Below are 18,231 nucleotides of genomic sequence, written 5' to 3'. Positions count from 1 at the left end.
AAAGCAGATAGGAAAGAGAATGAAGTAGAAATTTTCGAAATTAGAAATATGATTAAAATTAAAAACTTAACAAAATAAACTCTAAACTCACACAATTGGAGAATTGGTGACTGAGGACATGAACCAGTCAATTTACCCATACACATTCAAGAGAAATGAAGGGAGAAAAAAATAGATAAATATGAAAGCACATTTAATAGATATGTGAGATCATTTAAAGGCTCCACTATATGTCTGATAAGTATTTCAAAAAGGAATAGAGACAATATAATAATACATGGAAAAATGAAAAATACAATGACTGGGAAAATCGAAATTTTAAAAAGATAAGTGACCTCAGGTTGAAACTGCTATGAAAGTCTTTCTCTCTCGACTTCTCAGCTCTGCCATTGTAGAATGATGAAAGCAGCCATAGGCACTATGTAAATGAACGGACATGGCTGTGTTCCAACAAAACTTTATTAAAACAGGCTGTAGTTTGACAACCCCTGATCTAGAGAATTAGCTATTGTTTATATTTTCATATGTATCCTTCCAGATATATATATATATGTTTTTAATTATAGATATGTGATTAATTAACAATGATTAATTGTTTATATATGATGCACATTATATACACACAAATAATTTGAAAAGAGATATAGCTAAATCGTACATGACTTGGGCCACACTTGCTCTTCTGAGCATCTGCTTTTGGACACCTCAGTATCCATCATCATATCTAAAAAGAAAAAATCCTACTCCCCAAACATTGATGAATGATGTAGATTCATTTTGTCCCTATAGACATCTACGTCATTGGTTTTGACGATCACATAGTATTTCATTGTATACATATATCGTTATTTATATAACCAAGCCCCTAATTTTGAACAATATAGACTACATACTAAATCTTTTATTGGCTGAGTCTTTTTTCTCACAAATCCAGGCATTATATCAATCAATACAGTTTGTGCAACTGTGAGAAAAGCACATTTTTAACATAAATGCCAATAATGTATTTTATCAGAGGGTTAAAAGTTAGAAATTTCAGGTTATCAGGATCTTACAGTCTTTATTGTACAACTGTAGACAGGGTCCCCAGGACTTTCTGGGTCAGTTTCTCAAACAAATAACAGAGATGAAAACAATTGTCCTTGGCTCCTGTCACAAAAATATTATGATTTAAAAATCTAGTAGTTTCCTGTGGCTGCTGTACCAAATTACCACAAACTTGGTGGCTTAAAATAACAGAAATTTATTCTCTCACAGTTCTGGAATCCAGAATTCCAAAATCAAGGTGTCATCAGGACTCTGCCCCCTCAAAGACTCTAGAAGAGGATCCTTCCTTGCCTCTTCTAGCTTCTAGTGGCTTCGGGACATCTCTACCTTTTGGCTTTCCCTCGTATCTCTTATAAAGACGCTTATCTTTGTATGTAGGGGCCACCTGGATAATCCAGGGGCTCTCATCTCAAGATTCTTAACTTCATTACATCTGCAAAGATCCTTTTCCCAGATAAAGTCACATTCACAGGTTCTGGCAGTTTGGACATAGACATATCATTTTGAAGTCCACCATTCAACCCACTATGATATTGTTTTTAAATGTTCTAAGGATCCAGGGAGAATAATTCCTTCGATTCAATCATGAGTGAGCAAAATATGAATCAAAAATACCAGATGTCATTTTTCCTAGGTACTGGTGTACATTTGAATCACCTCTCTAATTTCTTTTCAGCCCTATTTACATGTTTAAGTGTTAGCAAGGAAGGTTATCAGACAAACTCAAACTTTAGTAACTTGCTTTTAAACCAGTATATTTTTTTTTTAAGCAGTCAATGTTAGAACAATCTGAACAACAGATTAAGGCGGCTTCTGGTTTGGAGGAACTGCTGCGTATCACACACTTCGAGGACTGGAAGCTATGGAGATGCCGACTAAAGCTGAAGAGTTTTAGCAGCACGGACTCTCGCTCAGCATCCCACAGGTCCACTAGGTTTGCGGCAACTTTCTATGACGTTGAAACTCTAAAAGGTAGGTGTATGTGTGTGGAGGCCAATTCTCGCTCTTTCTCCGAGAGTAACAAATGCACCAACCTCTTCCAAAAGTTTGAACAGGGCAGGCGTGTGGCAGGGAGAGGATTAGGGGGTCTTCGATTTCATAGTTTTGTTGTTCCTGGAGAATCCTGGTTTCTTACGTCTGCTCTGCATGAAAATAGATTCAATGATTTTGATATTTAAAAAAAAACAACAACAACACAAAAAAACATTTCAAAATATAAGAATATATTTGACTCAAAGTTGTGAGGGTAAAGCAAACCTAGAAAGATGGTTCTTAATAGAAAGAAAATCATTGGGCTTACTCAAAAAATAAAACCTAGGTATTCATCAACAAGGAACATTCTATAGCCATACATACATGGATAAAAACTAATTGATGAGGTATAGCTTTCTTATTCAAAATTCTGTGATTTTTTTTTTTAGTAAAAATGAAAAGTTGAAGTTGGAAGGTGAGCTGTAACAATGCGTACTGGTATTACTAGGGGAGAAACGGATGAGAAGCTCTCTAGATGAAAGCATCTAAACTGCAGACTAGAAAACATAATTTGAAATAAAGAGAATGATCGTTCTCTTGTAAATTATGGCAGTTCTTTATAAGAAAACCATCGTCTGTATGTAATGTGCCATAACGAATAAAATGCTTGCCAGATAAAGTTATGTAGCCTCTGATTAGGCATTTAACATTTTCGATGACGTATCAAAACAACACAAGATGCTACTGTGGCATCATTGATCTAGCATTTTAGATTTGATTAAGATATGATTATTTGGTAACAGATTATATCTATTGCATAATTCAAATTGACCACTAAGCCAAAATTATTCTTTTCTTTCTTTCTAGAGTTGTATGTATGTATGTATGTATGTATGTATGTATGTACTTTTGCATTTGTAAAAAGATGATGATGTTGCATAGGCTGCTGTCATTGGCTGTGGGAAAGGCTGTGCATAGGCAGGGATAAATCCCTTGGCTGCACTGTGGGCAGGAGTGCAAAGAGAATTCTTTGTGCTCGTGTGTATGATTGGGTATCAAATGAGTTGAGGTCGTTGAAACCATGGCCTAGAGCCCAGTTAGCCACAGGTTTGTAGCTCTAGTTGTTTCTATGTGGTGAATTAGCAAGGACTTCATGAAAGCAAAGGAGTCAGACCACACCTGAGATCTCTAAGCCGTTAATCAGATTACTTGTCTGAAGGCCTGAGGAGGCCCTGGAGATACTCTGTGAAGGTGGAGGTAGACAAGCATTACCATAAAACCCAGACTAGGTGACCAAAAAAAAGTCAGTGACGTTGACATTTCTAAGGAGGATACCATAAAAAAAAGTAAAAAACTGTTTTTAAGAAACATAAAAAAACCTCTAAAATGTTTCTACGTGGGAAATCATCTGCAGTTCTTACTAAGTTAGAAGCCATTAATTATCATATGGGTTTGTTACATCAATTATAACTTGTTACTAGCTCTCTCTCATGGCTTCCAGGGTAATCTTGGAGACAGAACAGCTCTGTTGGGCCGCAGTAAAGAATAGTAGGGTTATAAAGCCTTTATTCAGTGGCACTGGTTATAGTTCCACACAATTTTGACTAAAATCTTACCATTCCAACTTTCAAAACTTAATTTTATACATGAAAAAGCAAATGGAAAGCAACATTTACGTAGAATTTTAAACGAATATTTTTACAAGTCAATTATTTGTTTTTTACAAGATTTGTGATTTATAATAGTGAATTAAATAATACCCATATTAACACCTCATGGGGTAATTTATCTCTTATGCTTACAGCCTTCAGGGTCTTTATATAAACATTCAAAATCAGAAACTTTAAAAAGTTTCTTAGGATAGATTTTATTTCGAAAAAAAACAGAGTTTAAGCAAATTGTATCGTGTATACAGTGTTTCTCAGCTGGCCAACATGTTGTATTTTGTGTTTTCAGTGATTGAAAAAGTAACAGATGAGGAAAATTGAGATTAAGGGGGAAAAAGGATATGGAAAGATGTTTTAAGGGACTAATTTAGAGACTAGAGTCACATTTCCAATGATAACATATCTGCAGAATTTCTGTCTCTTCTAGTGGGAACTTGTTCACATATACAGGAATTCAGAATAATCTGGTGAGAGACCAATACAAATTTTTAAAGATGGAGTAAAAACGGAGAAGAGCTTATCTGTTGCAGCATAACACATTACCCCAAAATTCAGCTTCTTAAAACAACATTTTTTACGTCACGGTTTCTGTGGGTCATAAATGCACACATGGCCTAGATCGATGTCTCTCCTTCAAGGTCTCTGTAGAGGCTACAGTCAAGGTGTCCCCTTGGGCCGCAGGCAGCATCTCAAGGCTCAACTGAGGCAGAATGTGCCTCCAAGTTCAGTCAGTGGTTGTTGGCAGGACTTAGTTCTTCACAGGCTGTAGCACAGAGGGTTCTAGTTCCTCACTGGCTGTTGGCCAGAGCCCACCCTCAGTTCCTTTGCAACCTTTGCAACATGACAGCTTGCTTCATCGATGCCTGCAAGCCATGAAGAAAAGAGGAAGAGAGAGGAGTCCTAGCAAGAAATAGAGACTGCTAGCAAGATGGAAGTCGTAATCTTTTTTAATATAATCATAGAAGTGGTATCCCATTACTTTTGCTGTACTCTCTTCATATAAACTCTACAGTTCCGTGGCCAGCTGAAAGAAGGCGTTGAAATGTCTTTATTGTAAAATTGAATTATTTCCCCAGAACATCCATAGAAAGGCTATACAACATTATCGAAGTTTCAAATATAACTAAAAAAAAAAATAAACTGAGAGAAAAGCAAGTACTGTTTTATGAGATCGTATATAATTGTTTTTTTTTATTCTCAGAGGCTTGTTTCTTTTTCTTAAATTTGCTAGAATGGCCAAAATATTGCTCCCTCCATCAAAATGAAACATCTTATTTCATCATTTTATATAAATATCAGCCCTGGCACTTGTAAATAAGAAAACTCTCACTTGATAAAAGATTATTTCCATTTGTGTGTTTGCCAGGTTTGAATCATACTGTAGTTACTTAAGCGACCAACAGAAATATACTCCTTGATGGTGCTAAAACCTACCCACTCCTGGCTTCAAGTAGAAGCAATGCTATTCAGCTGTGTCGTAAATTGCTTAATAAATAACACTTACACGTTATTTCTTTACATGCTTCCATTTCTTCCTTATTAGCCAACTTCTCCAGATGTACCCAGTGTGGTTATATACAGGATATGGTGTTCTTCACCAAAGAAAAATAAAAGCATATTCTATAAAGGCGTTATATACACAGGAAGGAACACAGATTTGGGTTTTAATTTTTCTGAAAACAATCTTTGGTTAAAGGAGTGACCAAAAATATCCATCTAGTGAAATAAACCAGCACTACACATGTGAAATGCCTGTGTCCAGCATCAGCCTGGCTCACGCTGGCATGTCAGGGCCTTGTCTTCTGCTGGCCCCAATGATCTTCCTCCCTGCAGTTATAGATGAGGAATGGCAAAGAACTCAGTGCAGCCCTAGAGAGACGTGCGTGGAGGTCGCCAGTGAGCTGGGGAGGAGCACCAACAGGTTCTTCAAGCCTCCCTGCGTGAACGTGTTCCGGTGTGGCGGCTGCTGCAACGAAGAGAGCCTCATCTGTATGAACACGAGCACATCGTACGTTTCCAAACAGGTATGAGGACATCAGTAGGTGAGCCCTCTCCGAAGCCCTGATGACGATAGCGTTGACAGCTGCAGCTAAGCTCATTGCCAATACTATATGTGCGTTGTCTCATTTAACCCCTGAAATAAGCTAAAAGGGCGTCTGATTATCCTTCTTTATAAATGAGGAAACTGAGGCTCAGAGAAGTAGCTTATGGAAGAGCTGCGATTCAGATCCAGGTCTGCGAGACTCCAGAGCCTGAACTCTTATCGGTTGCTGTTTCTCTGACACTATAATGTAAAGAATCAGAAAATCGTATGGAAGTTACTAGAACAGGTGTTAAAAGGAACGAAGACAGCTGCACTGCCTTGTGTGTTAGTTAGGTTCTGTGTCGTTCAAATGGAGTGACTGAAAAGAGTTCACGGAAGGGCGTGGACTGGGTTAGGGGAAGGAGGAAGGGCTGGTGCAGTGCCCAGAGCTAGCAAAAAGGGGGAGCTGTTCCCACCTTTGGACTGAAGGGGCAAGGGGATGGAGCCATTATGGGACCCAGAGAGAAAGTGGAAAAGAGGGCAGCTGGACTGGCCGCTGCCAACCCTTAGCCTGGCAAGGAGTTGGGGGCAGCGAGTGGAGGAGGCAAGAGTAACCACTACTACTACTACTACTACTACTACTACTACTACTACTACTACTATTATTATTATTATTTTAAACGCCTTCAGTACCTGGTCTTCCTAGGTGGTCTCCCATCTAAGTACTAACCAGGCCCGACCCTGCTTAGCTCCAGAGATCAGAAGAGATCGGGCGCGTTCAAGGTGGCGAGGCCGTAGACAAGAGGAACTAGAGATGTAGTCCATGGAGGTCAGCGTCCTGGGACACAGATCCCAGTGGGGAAGGAAGGAGAGAGGATGGCATCTTTGGAGTGGCAAATGGAGAATATCTAGCACAAAAGACCTTTAGAAGTAATTCTGCAGTCCCGTGAAAAAAAATAACTCTTCCTTCTCCATTTTATAAAATCTCTTTTGTTCTGTAGATAAGTTTTTCCTTTTTGCCGTTACCGTATTGTTGTAAAATGTAGTAAATGTGGCATAGAGAAGCAACAATAACAAACTTAGGAAAACATTAAAAAGCTGTAAGTCAAACTACATTGCTTTTGATTCTGTGTTGCAAATTCCTCATGCATGTTGATATATTCATTTAATTGTCATATTTGCCTATATAGTCTGTTCTCCTGTATACAGATATACAATATTTATATAATAGTACCATAGAATTACATATGCACCAAATAGATCCATGTGACGTAATTTTCTTAATTGGATGGAAAGAATGGAATACTGATTTGTTTGGTAGTAGGTTAACTTATTCTTAATTTTGTTCCCCCTATACCCTAAAATAGCCCCCTAAACTATAGTTTCTTTGTCTAAATCCTTTTAGAGAATTTTGGAACTTATAAAAATTCTGACCTCTACTATTTGATAATCAGATCAAAAATAACATAACTATGGCTAAGCATCAAATGTCAGTAGAAACGAATCTTGCATAATATAAGAGGCTTTAGTTCATGACCGTGTTATCCCCTAGAGCATAGCTGAAAAATTTCGCAAGAAGATGAAGTTTATGCAAAGTAAACACTCTAAAAACACTCTCGTAAACTCGTGGAAGTTCCATTATATATTAAAAGGTCGGAATAAACACAACTTTAATGGATTGTTTCCACTTAATAGAGAGTCGAGTATTTTATTTTGACTGTTGTACTCAACAAATGATTAGTTTTAAAGAATGCACTTAAGTATAAGTGTACAGCAGTTTTTCTTGCCAAATATGCATATTTGAACATTTTAATAGTGTTTTTTTTTTCTAACTACTTGTCATCTCAGTTATGGTGTATTAGATGAAATATCTCTTACAAACAAAGTGAATAAATGAATATGTAGTAAGGACTATATGGAATGGTGATTGAATGGAAAGAGCATTAAATCAAGTTCAAATGTATCCATACATCACAGAACCACTATAGAAACAAAGTAATTGACATTTCTCTAAGTTCTACTTGCCAGGATTCCCATATTGCTTCTTCCGGTCGAAGCAATTTCATTCCAAAAAGTAATAAGGTATATTCTTAAGAGTATCACCTCTGGCTCTATAATAGGATACCTGGGTTCAAACCTACACTCTTCCAATTAATAGTTATGTGGCCTTAGGTGAGTGATATAACTTCTCTGTACATCTGTTTCTTCACCCATAGAGGGCAGGGAGGATAATTAAAAAAAAACAAAAACAAAAACCCACCCTATCATGTTGTTTTGAAGCGTAAATGAATTAGTATAACAATACTCAATGAGGCCACGCATATAGAAACATAGAATGATATTCATGTTATTCATAATTAAGTGGTTGGGCATGATCACCTTGTATCTGTCAGTTATTACTATGTAATGCTGCTTAATAAACACCCTGAAACTCAGGGCCTCCAAACAACAAAGACTTATTTTCATATACGTATCTGAGGTTCAGTTGGTTTAGAATGGGCTTGGCTAGGCTTGACTCCAAGCTGCGGGTTGAGTCCAGGTCTGTTCCCTGTGTTTCTTATCCCTTGGACCAGAAAGCCTTACCACATCATGCTCTTCTCATGGCTACAGCATACACATGAGAAAACAAGCCCCACAAAGCAGCCACAGTTCAAGTTTGTAGTTGTATCATGTCTGCTAACATTCTATTGGCCAAAGCAAGTCACATGGCCAAGTCTAAAGTCAAGGAACAGGAAACTATATTCCTTCAACAGAAATGGTATGAGAAGTGATACATAAGTTGTTTCGAACAAGAATCTAGCCACCATGGTCTCAAACCTCATAACTATAATTTCATTTATTCCTACCTGTTTACACTCAAATATAAAGCTGGAGCAGGGACTAATGGGCCATTTTACAAGGATACCGCTGACATAGAAAAGTGAAGAGGTTTGACCGAGCTTAAATACTTGATAACGTTGGATAAACCCCTGGTCTCCTCACTCCCTCCATTCAGCATTCTTTCCTCCATGCCAGCCTAAATCCTTATTAGTTCTGTTCTTAATGGACAACTTGGTTGAAGTCATTACCATAAAAGACAAAGGCAAAAATGCAGACTTGTAGAAATTATTATTTTAAAAATATGTATGTATTATGGTTATCTTTCTCTACTCTAGCTCTTTGAGATATCAGTGCCTTTGACATCAGTACCCGAGTTAGTGCCTGTTAAAGTTGCCAATCACACAGGTTGTAAGTGTTTATCGACGGCTCCCCGCCATCCATACTCCATTATCAGAAGATCCATCCAGGTCCCAGAAGAAGATCGGTAAGCATCTCTTGTACCCAATTATACTTGTTTTTCCCTCTGCCAGAGCTGTTTGTGGAGGATAATTAATTATAGAGTCATCACTTTCTCTTCAAGTTCTTCGTCTTTTAGCTTCTAACCCAGATCTACTGGTAATAACTCTTTGGCAAATATATTTTTTTTATTAGCTGTTAGACGTACCTTGCAGTAGGCCCAGAAAACTCGGCGGTTGTGAACTCAACCTGTCTACTTGTGGACACCACTGTTATTAATACACACAGTCTAATGCAGTTGTAAAACTTTATTCCAGCCTCAAACTGGCACATGTTCCCTCATTCCAGAACAAGCATTAGATAAAACTCATTTCAGGCTGTTTATACATTTCAGTCCCCAAATTAGGAAGAAATAAAAGGTTCCTTGAATCACTGAAGAGTGGTAAAACTATCTGCATCTGAGTTTGGCAATTTTCTAACCCTTCCTCTTAATATTACCAAATGGAAAATTCTTATTTTAAATTAAAGCGACTTAAAATTAACTCGACTTTGAAATTTCCTTGAGAGTATTTTGTGATTCTTTGTGATACAAATTGTGACACACCTAAGTGGTCTGAAATCGAAGGTAAGAATCACTGATTTGGAACAAAAGATTGAGAAACAAATAAAGGACAAGTTACAAGCACTGAGCGAAAACATAAAGTGACTAAGTTGGGTACTTAGATCTTACGAACGTAAAGCAGTAAACGCATGTGTAAGTGGTGAGCGAAGGCGTGAGCGGGTGCTTAAGTGTTAATTAACACTGAGCCAAGAAGACGCCTCAACTTTTCTCAAGCAGAAAAGAAAGCTCATATATATATATATATATATGTAAAACATTTATCCTCAAGATGGTCCTGCTGTGCTGGCCAATGTCTTTATCTCCATTTTAAAGAAGATAATGCTTAGGTTGTATGTTAGAACAATATTTACTTTTGGTAAACAAGCTCTGGTGTCATCTCATTTACATCGTTTTAGCGCCAAGCTTCTTTAAAAGATTATAACTTTCCAAAATTACAGTTTAGTTTCCAAAGGTTTTTAAATAGTATATTTGTAATTACAGAATTACTATCTAATAGCATACAGTTAGTTCATAAATATGAATTAAGCTCCTTAAAAATCGTAACTATTCTCCCCTCAGAAATTTGTTTGACACTTAAAAAAAAAGTTCCAAAGGTCTGAATGCCTTTGAAAGATTAAAAAAAATTTTTTTTCTTTTCTTAGCTGTTCCCATTCCAAGCAACTCTGTCCTATTGACATGCTGTGGGATAGCAACACATGTAAATGTGTTTTACAGGACGAGAATCCACTTCCTGGAATGGAAGGTAATGAGAGCAATGTGAAATAATAATAGTAATAATAAAAATAACAGTAGCAACTAACATTTATTGAGTGCTTACTATGGCCAGACAATGTTGAAAGTCTTTTGTATGTATATACTCATTATACTCTCACAATAATCCTGTAATGTACTATCATTATCTCCTTTTTTTACAATTACAAAATGGATACACTAAGATATCTAGTAATTTTCTCAAGGTCTCACAGCTAAGAGTGAAAGAAGCAGTCAGATCCCAGAACCCTCTATACTATAATTATATCGTAGGTCCACCAATGCATCATCTGCTTTGTAATCTCGAGGAAAAGCCCAAAGTAATTAGAGCATCCCAAAACATTGAATTTGAAAGGGGATGGTAACCTTTAATGAAAGCCATTTTAGAACTAAACACTAATTTATTTGTATACAGTTCTCACCAGAACATAAAGTAATTTTGGACCTGTTGGTTTCTTTTAACTGTGTCATGTGAAAACATGCCAATAATATGGGGGGAAGTGGGATTAAGAGAAAACTCTTTCTGAAACTAAGGCAAAGTTAAAGCAAAACACAGTTATTGGGCTAAGAGGAGGTGGGAACCAAATGAGATAGGTGATCATCACTGCTCATAACTCATAATGCTATGATTTTTAGTGATGAACATTTGGCTGAAAATGAATGCATTTTTTGTTTATTTCCTAAAGAACTTGACATGATTCCGCTGAAAAATAAATTGCAAGGAATCATGCGATTTGAACTTTGCTTGTTTTAAACATTGATCTACAAGCAAGACTAGTTAAAGATGAAATTCTAAGGAATCTGTCCCTAGAAACCATAAGTAACACCCTACTTCCAGTATTTCTGTCTCTCAGCTCCCTTCTAAATGTTTTCCTGAAAGCTCAACCCAGGGTTTAAAGGGAACTTAAAGTTCATGGAGTATAAATGCCCATGCAGATCTCGAATGTCATCTACGTCCTTCCCACCAAGTGTTCGGCCATCATCTCTTAGAATATACATCAGTCGTGGAGAACCTCGCCACCCACCGAGGCAGCTCAGTTACTCTGGCTACACTCTCATTGCTAGTAAACTATGTTGAACCTAAACCTCTCTCCAGAACAGGACTGTCCAATGGAATTACAGTGAGAGTCACATATGTAACTTAACATTTTATAATATTCACACTAAAGGGTCAAAAGAAACAAGTGAAATGAATTTGCATCTATTTTATTTAATCCAATGTATCAAGGATAGTATCATTTTAACATGCAATCAATATAAAATTACTGAGATATCCTCATTTTTTTGTGCTCAGTCTTTGAAACCCAGTGTGTACTTTATACTTACAGCACATCTCAGTTCGGACTTAGAGCTACCACGTTGGAAAGCCCAGCTCTAGAGCATCAAACTCATTGGTTCTGGTTTTGCTTTATAGAGCCATGTAAAATGAATATAATTCTTTGTCCATGTGACTCATTTTTTTAATAATGTTAGAAGGTCATTGTGAGAGGCAATATACATAGAGCTTAAAGGCTGTTCTAGTTGAGATTTCTCTGGTGCACAATTTCTGGGAGATTTGTGCTCAGGAGGTTTCCTTACAGGCATAATGGATTAAAATGTGCGATGGAGTCAAGACTGGACAGAGGGAGAATTTGAACTGCATTGCGGTGGCTAAGAGGTGTCAGCCAATCCCATGGGGAGCTGAATCTGGACCGGCCCTTGTGGGGGGCGGGATGTCCCAAATCAAGGCAAAGAGGCTGGGTCCTCTGGACTGGTCATTGAATCTGGGCTGCCTAGGGAGGGGAGAGGACGTAACCTTGGGTGAGGCTGTCTCTTTCTGCTACAGGTAATTCCTGGGGAGGGAGTCAGCGATACACTTGAGTGCTGGGGGTGGAAAGAGTAGAGGGGAGGGAGAGAAGTGTTCTGAGCAGGGGGAAGAATGAGTGCTCAGGACTGGAGGTGAAAGAACATAGCATATCTGGGTGCTGGAAGAAGTTCAGCATGGCTACATGGGGACATAGCCGGAAGGGGCTGGGTAGATGGAGAGGTTCACAGGGAAATTTGTCCTACAGCTTGGATGTGATGCTAAGGGTAAAGGGAAACCATTCAACTGCTTCAAATAGGAGAGTGACAGTATCTATTAGAATTTTAACAAAATCAACCCAGAAACAGTGTAGAAGAGGATGGATTGGCCCCGGGGCAGGAAAACAGGCAGGGGACCTTTTGGGAAGTTGTAGCAATGATGGTAGTGAGAGGTACGGGGTAGCCTGGATTACCATTACGTCTAATTTTCATCTCCCATAATTCAATTAATGTGAGTCAAGTTCACGGTCCCCTCTGCAGTAGCCTCATCAAACTGGTAACATATACTGAGTTTACTGTTCACTAAACACCTTTTGCACACACGTGGCTGTTAAGCCAACTGCCTTTTCTACAATGACCTCTTCCATGAATGAGCACATAGGGGTTAATGAATCCAAGTTCAATTTAATTTCATCTTGTTAGATTCAAGTCATTACTCTAAACTGTTAAAAAAAAAAAGAAGAAGAAGAAAGAAAAAAAGAAAGAAAGAAAGAAAGAAACAAAGAAACAAAGAAACCCAAACAATCCCAAAATAAAGAAAAATCAGGGAGTCCCGATTCTGTAATTTAAATCCCTCAAGATAGCAACAACTGCAAACTTTTACTTGGAAAAATTCCATGGTTATATTGGTAAAAATGATAAGTGGAACAGGGCTGGGAGCAGAGTTCATTGGTATTTCATCATCAACCTCCCCGAGATTGAAATCAATATGTAATACTTCAGAGTATCACCCTAAGCTAGTTGTTGCTTCTCTCAGTTCTCCTGCATCCAGTCTCTGTTGCTTTTAACTTGGCCGGAAGGACTGAGGTCAGCCTCTGCCAACTACCCTGTTGAAGTTCAGCAAACACCTAGTGCATTGTTTCCCCGAACCACTCGTCCAAGAATGGAGATGATCCTGCCTGAAGTGTTCTGAATGAGTCTCTACTGCCACCTTGTGATTCGTGCAAATCTTTCAAGTGCTCCTTAACTACCCTTTAAAGATCTATTCACGTCTTGCCCCCAAAGGACATCTGCCTTACTGGGCAGATGGCTTATGAAACTCACCTTTTTTCTCTTGTCATAATTTCAGAATGGAGTCTCCCCAGATCTCACTTTCTAACATCCATTCTATATCATCCCTCAAAGATCATCAACCACAGAGCAGTTAAAACTGTGAGATTAGATGGCATGACGTTGCTATTTTGATATATCATTGATGGCCAGATATTGGCAAGAACATACAGTTTAACCCAATATCTTAGAATGCTGGATGTGATTCTTCAGAGTCTCTGTACACTGGCTGGCTTCAGGACCCTTTTATTACACGAAATAAACTCAACCAACGTTTATCAAGTGACTTTTTATACCAGAACGATGACACCTGGTCCCTATAACTTTTAGGATGTTTTAATTGATGGAGGAAACAGAGAAATAAACAGCAAAATGTAAGCACTGTAAGAAAAACAGGATGAAAATATGCACAAGGCAAGGGCACTTGGCTGAACTTACAGAATTTAGGAAAGAGGAGGAAAGGGTAACTAGCAGAGGGAAGTACAACACCAAAGGCACGGGGACCCTGGCATATCGGGGGAACAAAAAGTACTATAATCTGGTATAGATAGAACAGAGAGAGCGAGAGCGAGCAAGAGAGAGAGAAAGGGTGGGGGGAGGAAAGAGACAGACAGAGAAACAAAAAGAGAGGAATCTGGGAGGTGAGTAGGGTTCAGTTCATGGAGGATCTTATATGTTCTGGTGGGAAAATTGGCTTTTATTGTGGAAGAAAGGGGGAAATGTTAAGGTACTTAAAGCAGTAGAGTGATGTGATTAGATTTGCATTTGATAACCTTGTAGAGAATGGGTTCAAGGAGTAAAACTTTTATTGGCAAATGAGTGACAGCCATCTGCACAAAAAGTACAAAGTACTGACTCAATTGAGGCAGTAGCAGTGGTGACGAAAAAGAAAGAACAAATTCAGGGAGCCAGAACTGGGTGGACACGGTGATTAAGCTCAATATGGCGGGTGAGTCAAGAGCGATGGCACCACCCCTTAAGTGAGCAAACTGGAGAGAAGCAGTTTTAGGGAAGAAACTAAACGTGTACTTTGTTCCAAAATCTTAATAATGCTAAGGTGGCATAGTCAAGTTCTTCCAAAGTTTCTCTCTTCCATTTTTTGCAATGAATTTCAACCCGATGATCAGAATTGGACATGGAGTCATAGTTATTTAGTTGTTTTGTATACTTTCTAGAAGTATCTGTCAGCTAAGTGTGCCAAAAACTTCTCAGGCTCTCCCGTTTCAGCTGAATGTATCTTCCAGCACATGTCTGTGGAATCTAAGTTCATTATCACTGTTGTATCTTTTCTATCAGTGTTGTGATGTGCAGTGAGGAAATACATCACTGTTTCTCCCTGCAGTCTGGAAGGTCTGAGGTGTTTTTCTACAATACCTGTGTTCCTCTCTCCATTTAATCTTCACCAAAAAACTGGGAAGGAGTACACTCATAATCCTTAGACATCCTATATTTTATTACTCATACTCGATTGTGATACTTAACAAGTCACTAACCTAAAAATCTCTTAAAAAAAATCTTATCTAGAATATTCAGCTTATAGCATTTTAATTACAGACTGGGGAGAACCTATGATTTCTCTCTTTGTATCGTGAAACTAAAGGTGAATCTCCTTCACTCTGTGCAAAGGTTAGGGGTGAAAATCTACAGGAAAGGCCATTTCGTGAATCCAGGTTATTCTAGAATGATGTAAAGTGTACATCCGCTATGGGGATCACGTTAGCCACGTTACCGCTGTTCGATCAACACTGTTGTTTCTGTTTAGACCACTCTCACCTCCAGGAACTGGCTCTCTGCGGGCCGCACATGAAGTTCGATGAAGATCGTTGCGAGTGTGTCTGTAAAACGCCCTGTCCTGGAGATCTCATCCAGCACCCGGAAAACTGCAGTTGCATTGAGTGCAAAGAGAGTCTGGAGAGCTGCTGTCAGAAGCATAAGATATTTCACCCAGACACCTGCAGGTGAATGAATGTCTTTTTAATTTTCACCTTAACTTGACTCATCAACATTTAATGTGAAAGCTATTTTGATTCAGTGGAATTCCTTATTAAGCCATTTTTTTTTTCAGTGCACAAGCCCCTTTTTGATAATAAAACAGAGGTTTGGCAGCTAAGGAATAAGCAAGAGTGTATAGAGTGAAGATGAATTGAGAAATCAAGAAAATCCTGCCTGCTGTTGTGGGCTTATAGATCTTAAGCAAAGGCTAAATTGATGAGATTTAAACAATTATTTGTGTGTTGGGGGCGGGTCTTTGGTTCAGTCTCTATCTCTCCCTTTCTCTCTTTGAGGAGGGGGATGTCACTGGATTTATATAGCAAGAAATTGATTGATGACTAGAACAGTTAAAGGTTACTGAGTGTGCTTTAATAGATAAATCCGTGTGGGATAACTATTCAGGATTTTATATCGGCATTTTAAATACATATCTTGAAAATTGACTTTTTTATTATGGTGACATCGATTAACAAACTCCAATAAGTTTCAAGTATACAATTCAACAATAAGTCATATATGTTTTGCATTGCATGTTTACTGCCCATGATGATAGAAAGACATCTAACTATGGAAAATTTACTTTGAAAACTTAATCAAATCAGAACAGAGTTATTCCTTTGAATGTAGTCCTTGATTCTAAAGTCTCGTGTTTATTTTCTTTTGCAACAGCTGTGAAGACATATGCCCCTTTCACACCAGAACGTGTACAAATGCAAAACCAGCGTGTGCCAAGCATTGCCGCTTTCCAAAAGACAAAAGGGCAGCCCATGGGCTCCACAGTCAAGAAAATCCTTGATTCGGCTTTGTTCTTAAATCCCCCATCCCTGTCATTTTAAACAGCATGCTGCTTTGCCAAGTTGCTGTCATTTTTTTTCCAGGTGTTAGAATAAATTTCATTTTACATACTACCACGCGAATCCAGACCAACCTTCCATTAAACACGAGCTGAGGATTCTCTGGTTCACTGACAGATGTCTTCTAATTGAATATGCCCCTGCACACCGAGGGATGGAGAGGAGGGAGCCTGCGTAACCCTTTTGTATTTGTTCGGTGAATGAAAAAGGTTTGGCCATCATGGAATGACACGTGCCACATGACCGATTACTCACAGCAGATGAGACAGTTTGCATCATCTCCCAGTCCTTTGCTAATTGCAACTCTCTTTGTGAATTATTCTGATTCTTTCTTATGCAGATTTCGATTTGTATGATCGGCACTGATTTTCTGATTACTGTCCAGCTTGTAGTTTCGAGTTTACCAAACTACTATCTTTTGTTTCATATTTAAGTGTATTTAAAGAAAATAAACACCATTATTCAAGCTATCGAATTTTGTGTTATTTAATATGCTACCACTCTCAATTTTAAGAAAAAAAAATTAAAGAGAGAAAGGAACTTCAAAATGGGAGGTGTGGGGAGAAACATGAGCGCAACAAAACTCGATGCCAATTTTGGAAAGCAGAAGGTTTAAGATGCTAAACGAGGTTAAATAAATGTGATCCAAGAACCAGCTGGAAGCAGGTCTTTCCTTTGAGATTCAACTTGACTTGATGCCCGTCCCTTGGCAGAGGAGAGCCCACTGATGCCACTGACATCTTTGAGGGTATATTTCTTCTGACCACCTCCAGCTCCACATATCTGTACTCACTCAGCTTGGTCTCATTCACATCTCAGTTCTTATGGCCACATGTCTCATCTGCTGTGAGTAATGTCATGTGGCACGTGTTATTCCATAATGGCCAAACCTTTTTCATTCACCAATTCTTCTCTCTTCCATGGCTGCCCAGGAAAGGAGCACAAACCTTTTCCCCTTGCTTCCCCCCGACCCCAATATTCCCACAAATAATTTGTTGATGGTGTAGACTTTACTGAAAGTTTGGCATAGCGGCGCTAACAGAATTAAGTTATTAGCAAACAACTTAATTGATGCCCTCCCCAGCATCTTGGGTGGATGGATGGATGGATGGATGGATGGAAGATAGATGATAGATAGATGATAGATAGATAGATAGATAGATAGATAGATAGATAGATAGATAGATAGATAGACAGACAGACAGACAATCTGTTATGGTATTTATCATGCACTTGTAAATAGCCGTGTTCATGTTTAGCTCCCCACTACACTTTTGACCTCTTTATAATTGGAAACTGCCCTGATCAAATCTGTGTAGCCCACGTTTCTCAGGCCAAACGGTGTGGAGCAGTATGATAACAAGGAGGAAGATAATGGGAAATATAGCAACTAGTTTTGTTTCTCCTAAAGCCACAGGTAGAATTGTTGGATCCTGGGCCAATCCTTGCCTTCCCTCTCAGGCTTTTTAACCAGTTCCGAGTTCTCCCCTCATTCTCTGAAGGTCTCCATGGCTCTGGGTCCTCTGCTCCTTTCCCGGCTTTAGTTCTCAGTCCCTACCCTGGCGACACAGCTGATGTCAACTGGCCCGGCCTGGCCTGGCTGTGGAACCAGTCTCCACTCTGCTGCCATTACCATTGCCTCATCATTTACTGGTATTGGCCCAGTCATTCCTCCTCTCCTGTCACCGTTCCTCTTGCCCTCACTTTATGACCTTGATGCCAACAGGTCTTAGTCCTTCTAGTTTTACTATTTGATTCTCAGGCTTCTGCAAGCTCTTGCACATAACTTAGTTTCTTAAATGTATTAGCAATCGACTCCTTGCTTTGCCCCTCTATTCAGTTTCTACTACTCTCTCCTCCTCCATAGTATCTGGTTAAGTTCTCTTGAGAGCTGGGGCAGAAAACAGCTCAAGGACA

The 18,231-nt window shown here is 38.7% G+C and overlaps 1 protein-coding gene and 1 pseudogene across 1 annotated transcript in view; one reads left to right on the top strand and one right to left on the bottom strand.

Annotated features, from left to right (window-relative positions):
* Window positions 1–16,785, top strand: part of VEGFD (vascular endothelial growth factor D) — a 37,131-nt gene extending 20,346 nt beyond the window's left edge. Inside the window, exons 3-8 of the mRNA XM_011362971.2 lie at window positions 1,818–2,019; window positions 5,520–5,710; window positions 8,865–9,013; window positions 10,249–10,349; window positions 15,231–15,426; window positions 16,130–16,785. Coding sequence (XP_011361273.1) covers window positions 1,818–2,019; window positions 5,520–5,710; window positions 8,865–9,013; window positions 10,249–10,349; window positions 15,231–15,426; window positions 16,130–16,256 — 966 coding nt within the window. The 3' untranslated portion in view covers window positions 16,257–16,785. The remainder of the gene's footprint in view (window positions 1–1,817; window positions 2,020–5,519; window positions 5,711–8,864; window positions 9,014–10,248; window positions 10,350–15,230; window positions 15,427–16,129) is intronic.
* Window positions 6,391–6,509, bottom strand: LOC111741707 (annotated as a pseudogene).
* Window positions 16,786–18,231: the final 1,446 nt, after the last annotated feature.

The sequence above is a fragment of the Pteropus vampyrus genome, unplaced genomic scaffold, assembly GCF_000151845.1.
Source record: "Pteropus vampyrus isolate Shadow unplaced genomic scaffold, Pvam_2.0 Scaffold81, whole genome shotgun sequence".
NCBI lineage: Eukaryota > Metazoa > Chordata > Mammalia > Chiroptera > Pteropodidae > Pteropus > Pteropus vampyrus.
This window is presented reverse-complemented; position numbering and strand designations above follow the sequence as displayed.